This window comes from Sciurus carolinensis, unplaced genomic scaffold, assembly GCF_902686445.1.
Source record: "Sciurus carolinensis unplaced genomic scaffold, mSciCar1.2, whole genome shotgun sequence".
NCBI lineage: Eukaryota > Metazoa > Chordata > Mammalia > Rodentia > Sciuridae > Sciurus > Sciurus carolinensis.
The window spans coordinates 119-6,646 of record NW_025920506.1 but is presented as its reverse complement, the minus strand read 5'-3'; the positions used below and the strand labels follow the sequence as shown (position 1 = coordinate 6,646).

At 67.3% G+C, this 6,528-nt stretch overlaps 1 protein-coding gene across 1 annotated transcript; it reads right to left on the bottom strand.

The window, feature by feature from the left end:
• Positions 1 to 473: 473 nt before the first annotated feature.
• Positions 474 to 6,324, bottom strand: LOC124975800 (copine-7-like; the record flags this gene model as incomplete). The annotated part of the gene is given in 12 exon segments (XM_047538333.1): positions 474 to 1,004; positions 1,313 to 1,549; positions 3,322 to 3,455; positions 3,519 to 3,570; positions 3,715 to 3,769; positions 4,151 to 4,284; positions 4,971 to 5,030; positions 5,262 to 5,348; positions 5,929 to 6,027; positions 6,235 to 6,246; positions 6,248 to 6,294; positions 6,297 to 6,324. Coding segments are annotated over 12 exon segments (1,155 nt in total), but the record flags the coding sequence as incomplete, so codon positions are not given.
• Positions 6,325 to 6,528: the final 204 nt, after the last annotated feature.

The following is a 6,528-nucleotide window of genomic DNA, read 5'->3' as shown; positions in this document are numbered from 1 at the left end:
ACGGGATGGAGGAGAGGGGACCAGGAAACCCCACGTCCAGCCCCGCTGCCCAGCCCAAGGACGGTTTCCCTAGCAGCCCGCAGACAAGACCGACCCTGAGAGGCCTTCCTGCTGCGCCACAGACCCCAGCGCCACCCTTGAGCTGGGCGAGGCCTGGAGGTCACTCTTCTCCAGATTTGCTAACGTGGGCCAAACCGCACGGATGGACCTCTCTGAACCCCCACCCGACCAGCCACCCCAGAAGTGGAGCCCCCAGGAGCCTGAGGGCGGCGCGGCCCTGTCCTGGCCTCTGCTCTCCTGGCCTCTGCTCTCCTGGCCTCTGCTCTTCTGTGAGCCCTTTCCTCTCCGACGCTGTGCTGTGGATTTCATTCTTTGAATTGGCGACACGAAGACCCCACCCGTCCTCCCGCATCACGGAGGCAGAGACTGCTGCTGGCCAGGGAGGCTTTATTACACCAGATGCCCACTGGACCCGAGGCCGGGATGTGGAGGCGATGCTCACAGTGGGGTGGAGGGGGTCACCCGCCAGGGCAAAGAGGGCCATGACCAGGACGGGCATCAGATGTCCACAGGGGCAGCTGCCGTCCAGAGAGCAGACACAGGAGCCCCCAACATGGAGCCTGGCAGGCCCGTCCTGCTCTGGGCACCCACATGCACACCGCCTGGCTCCAGCAGGGAGGGGCCTGGGCTGCTGCTGGGCCTGGTTCCTTGGTCCCTTGCCCTCCCAGGACGACAGGACAACAGAAGGGGGTGTGCCGGGCCGGGGACAGGGGGCTGCTGGGGGTCTCAGGGGCTTACGGGCCCCCAAAGGTGCTGGAAACAGAGGCCGTGGGGGCAGCCTGCTCACAGCCCCCCTGCCTGGCGTCCTCAGGAGACGAGCGGGGGCCGGCCTCTCCAGGGAGGCTGCCGAGGCCACGTGGAGGCAGCTCCTTGTGGCTGTAGTACTCCACCACCTGCCTGGGGACCTCGGCCAGCACACACTTGGCCAGTGCCGCAGGGGACGCCTGGGGTGGGAAAGGCGGGAGTGCTGAGGCCTTGGAGGTCCTGGTCCCCACCCGTCACAGCCCCAGCCCTGAGTGGTCTCAAGGACCAGCTCCAGAAGCGGCCCTCGACCTGGCGGCCTGCTGGGCTCTCCCAAGGACACAGGCTGACAAGTGAAGGCGTGAGGCGAGGCCACCTGCTCCCGCCTCCCTCGGCCCCCACGGGGAGCCAGGTGACCAAGCTCGGGCCGAGCTCCTTCCACAGAGCTCAGGCCGGGGTGGGCCGGGTCCGTGCTGGCCACGCTCCTGCGGCTGCTCTGCCCTGCACTCACGCTCTTGAGCTCACGGAAGGGCAGGAACTGCACGATGTCCCGGAGCACGGGCTCGCCCCGCGGGGAGCGCAGCACGCCGTCCTCCCCGTCCAGAGTCTGCATGTCTGTGAAGTCCGCGTTGCCCACGCCCACGATGATGATGGACATGGGGAGGTGGGAGGCCCGCACGATGGCCTCCCGCGTGTCCGCCATGTCGGTCACCACGCCGTCCGTCAGGATCAGCAGGATGTAGTACTGCTGGTGGCACAGGGAGGGCGTGGGGCAGCACCAGGGCCTCACCCCAGCTGCCCTGCCTGCGCGGCCAGCGCGCTGGCTCGGCAGCTTCCAGTCCTCTCTGACAGGCGCTGCTGAAGCAGCTCACGCCAGCAGGACCACAGCTCAGGCTCTCTGCTCGCCTACCCTGCTCCCAGCTCCACTGCTCCCTGTCACCGTCCTGCTGTGACTCTGGAGGGGCACTGCGAAGCCCACTGAGTGACCGCCAGGGTCTGAGTGCAGGCCCGAGGCCCGAGGAGGAGCTGTGGCCCTGTGTGAGGGCTCCCGCCCACCGGGCGCGGGAGGCAGCAGGACCCTTCACGGAAGCCCACTGACATTGGCAGTCAAGGACACCTGGCAGTCTGACTAAGAGAAGGACAGTCCCCGGGGCTCTAGCCCTGAAGGCTGGGCTGTCCCCCTGGGCAGACGCCCAGCCATGGCACCGTCCAGGGAACAAAGGATGGACAGGTCACAGGCCCGGCCAGCCTCAGACGCAGCTGGGACCTCCCTTTCTCCAGTCAGCTCTCCTGCTGCCCCTCGGGCAGTGAGTGCCCCAGAGCAACACCCAGCCCTGCCCGAAGTCCAGGTCAGCGCCCGCCGTGGTCTCAAGCGCTGCCTCTGCCGATGGGGGGTGCACCTGGTGCCACCTCCCCCGCTGGGCCCCCTGGGATGGAGATGCACAGAGGGAGAATTAAAGGCTAATCTCGTGACTGCTGACGGGGCCACTTCCACATGGGAAGCATCACGACTTGGGAATGACAGGCCACACACGCAGGCTGGTGTCCAACCCAGGGACACTGCTGGCTTGGGCTGAAGCCTCGGCTGGTCTGCAGTCCAGAGGTGGAGACTGTCTAGGACTGCTTCTCCACCACCCCTGACCCCTGAGCGCAACGCATCGGGACCAGCTCCTGAGCTGAAGTGACTGCTGACCGTCCGTCAGGGCTGCCAGTCAGCAGAGCTGCGGCGAGGAGGCCCGGAGTCATGCTGTGCACAAGAAGGTCACAGCGTGCCCACTGTGCACGTGGTGGGTGGCACTGGGGTTAGAAAGCTCCACGCACCCTGTGCAGTGACCACACCTGTGATCCCAGTTGTTTGGGAGGCCAAGGCAGGAGGATTGCAGGTTCCATAAGAAAAGAGACAGGGTGGGGGCGAGGCTTGGTGTGAAGCTCAGAACCACACCGAGCAGCCTGCAGGCTCTAGTGTGATGCCATGTGCAGAAACTAAAACACGAGAACATGCAGACTGCAGACCTCCCTCTGGAGAGCCTGAGAGGAGAGGCCTCCGCCCCACAGGAGAGGAGGACGTCTGAGCCTGCACATCACACCTTAGGAGGGTCACAACTGCAGACTGAAAAACAAAAACTAACAAGCACGGGTGGGCAGCGGGGCAGACAGAGAAGGCCGCAGCGGCACATCACTCCTAAAAAGCTGGCGTCTTCTTCAAAGGTGGACACAGGAGAAGGCAAACACAGGAGTGTGCCCCAGCTGTGTGCTCACAGTGCAGGACGCAATCTCAGGGCAGGGTCAGAGGTACAAGGAAATCGAGACCAACCCTGACGGCCCGTGGGCTAGTGCAGGGCCACAGGGGAGCCCGGGGCCAAGCTGTGAGATGATGATAAAAACTGACCACAGCGCACCCACCCCTTCATCCTGCCCAGGGCCTCTGCTCTGGTCTGCTGCTGCCTCCCTGGCCAGAGCCCCTCCACACCCAGCACCAACCTCCACCCAGCGCCCACAGTCCACACCCCAGGCACCTACAGAGGCCTGGCCCGTGCGCTCCTCAGCCGCTGCCATGCGGGCCACCTTGGAGATGATGGGTGCCACGTTGGTGGGGCCGTAGAGCTGGACCTTGGGCAGGCAGTTCTGGTAGGCCTCTACCACGCCCTGGATGCCTGTGGGGGCAGCAGGTGAGCCAGGCCCGCCACACCCGCCCCAGGCCCGCCGCCGGCACCTACCCTCACACTCGTCATCCTCGGGATTGAAGTTGATGGCAAAGTCGTGGGACACCTGTGGGGGCAAGAGGGCCAGTGGCTGAGGCCCTAGGACCCGGTGGCTCAGGACAGCCAGGCTGCCCATGCAGAAGGGCCTCTGAGGAAGGGGAGCCACGCGGCAACCCGGGCCGCGGCCTGGGGCCAGATCCTGATCTCCTACCTCATACTTGGGAGGGATTCGGGCTCCAAACCCCAAAGCAGAAAACCTCTTGTCGCTGGAAGAAAGGCCGACCACTCAGGGCTCCCTGAGGCTGCTCCCATCTTCCCGCTCCAGCCCCGCACACCCCGAGGGCCCCGGCCGCAGGCAGCGGCCGCTGCAGGACCGAGGCACGGCTGTGGCCATGAACTCGCCATCCTCCACCAGAGGGAGGCTCCAGGGAGGCAGCCAGGGGCCTGGCTGTGGCCCGAGCTGGGCGTCCATGGTACCAACCCTGGCCTCATTGCCACGCCTCCTGGCACGGCTTCCAACCTGCCCTCGGGGCCAGTGGCCAGTCAGGGTGCGGCCGTGTCCCCATGGGCTGCCACACAGGTGCTCGGGGACCTTCCTGGACGGGTGCCCAGCGAGGAGCCACCCCAGGCCCCAGGCGTGGCGGTACCTGTCGTAGTCCTGGCAGACCTCGCCCACGGCCAGCAGCGCCCTCAGGTACTCGTTGGGCTGGCCGGGGTCGATGTGGTGCAGGGAGCAGCTGTTCCGTGGGTCACCGTTGGAGGCTGTGAAGTCAATGGCCACCTGCAAGGGCCAGGGGCACTCGGGCCTGGTGCCAGGGGAGCGGGGCTGCTGCTTCCTCTGGGTGCACAGGGCAAGGCGGGTCTCCCGGAACCCAAGCTCCCTGGTGCCCCAGCATGCCCGCCCTGCAGAGCTGAGCCACCCACAGACATGGGCCTCCACAGCCTCCCACAGCCTCCTGGGCCACCCACAGAGGGGCACATGGGCCTCCACAGCCTCCCGCGGCCTCCTGAGCCACCCACAGAGGGGCACCTGGGCCTCCACAGCCTCCCACAGCCTCCTGGGCCACCCACAGAGGGGCACATGGGCCTCCACAGCCTCCCGCGGCCTCCTGGGCCACCCACAGCCTCCCACAGCCTCCTGGGCCACCCACAGAGGGGCACATGGGCCTCCACAGCCTCCCGCGGCCTCCTGGGCCACCCACAGAGGGGCACATGGGCCTCCACAGGCCTCCTGGGCGGGCTCTCTCCCACCCACCAGCTCTGCCCAGGCCCACGGGGGCTGCTGGTGGGACTGGCCCACAGCCCAGGCTCACTCTCCAGATCGTCCCTCTGGCGTTCTTGGACCAGGTCAGTCCTGACTGCCACCCTGCAAGGGCGACCCTGGGCCGGTTCCTATGTGCCCACCCTCTGCTGCTGGGGACCTGGGGCTGACCCTGGGGTCCTGCCCAGGACCTGGCCGGGACTCACGGTGCAGTGGATCTGGCAGCCGCCCATGATGTAGTCCAGGAAGGAGTGGACCCTGTGGAGCTTCCAGGCAGGGGCGTCGGCAGGGCCCACCCAGGGCCGGCCCCCACCCCAGGGCCTAGGGGGCAGCCCTGAGAGCCTGCCCTCCCTCCAGGACCCCAGTCCTGGGCGCCCCGCCCCTCCTCCCGCACTCCCATCTCCTCTCCCTGGGCCCCGCCGCTCGCCTTTCCAGAGGACGGCGCCCGAGGGCCACCACACCCGCCCAGGACAGCTGCAGGCAGGGCCACGCCTCACCTTCAGGCCGGTCAGGACCACCACCCCGGAGTTCCTGTAGTTGCGCCTCCTGTGCTTGTACTTGGTGTTGACACAGTCCCACTGGGCCTGGGACGGGACAGGCAGAGGCAGGCGCTCAACACCCTCTCCCCAGGGCCAGCAGCCGCTGAAGCCTCAGCCCCGCCACTGACCCGTCCCCACAACCCGCCCAGCAGTGAGCGCAGGGGACAAGCTGTGTGGGGCCACCCTGTGGGGACCCGCCTGTCGAATGGTGCACAGCTGAGGCTCCGCAGCTCGGATGGGGACGGCCTGGGCCAGAACGGGCAAGGCCCAGGTGCCACAGCATGGCCCTGACCCTGGGAGCTGGCCACCTCCTCCAGGGACACTGGCCAGGCGGGGGGGCAGAAGGAGCAGCAGCCCCAGCTGGGCCCAACCCAGAGGCCTCCCTCAACTCCCCAGCCACAGGTGTGCCCTTCCACCAGAGTGGACAGCACACACTGCTGCCCGCTCACGCCCAGGCCCAGCCCTGGGGCAGCCTCGGGCAGGACCGTAAAACCCAGTGCGCCCAGGCTCTAGCCAGCAATGGCGTCCCTGGCTTGGCACCAGCATTAGTCTTCCCAAGGTGGTCACAGCAGCTGCTGCCCCTGCTCCCAGGCTCCACCAGGGCAGCCGGACCGCAGCCGCTAACCCGGTCGTCCGCGAAGGCCTTCTGCATCTCCGCGAAGGTGGTGGAGAATTCTCCGATGAAGTCATGCTTCCCGCGGGAGTCGTGATCCCAGACCAGGCCCTGGGGAGCACAGGCGTCGGCCAGCTGCCTCTGGGGGCCCAGAGACCCCTCCCCAGGCCAGGCCAGCCCCACCTCTCTCCACCCCCGTTTTCCCAGGAGCTCTGACTCCAAGAGGCTCAAGCGTGGTCTGGAGGGACTGGCTCTGCCTGCTGCCCAGCCCCAGTGCCTGCGCACCCCCATTTCTGTCCTGTTCTGCCCCTTGCCCACCTTCAGAGGCCGGGTTCTCCTCACAGCTGCACAGTGAGCTCAGGGACACGGTGAAGGGCTCCACACCGGGCTCAGGTTGTTCTTCACCACCTGGGGTCGAGAGGCGCTGGCTGGTTAGGCGCTGGGTCCAGGGCCCAGCCTGCCTCCACTCCACGTCCCCCTCCTTTCCAGGAGGCCCAGCCTGCCTCCACTCCACGTCCCCCTCCTTTCCAGGAGGCCCAGCCTGCCTCCACTCCACGTCCCCCTCCTTTCCAGGAGGCCCAGCCTGCCTCCACTCCACGTCCCCTCCTTTCC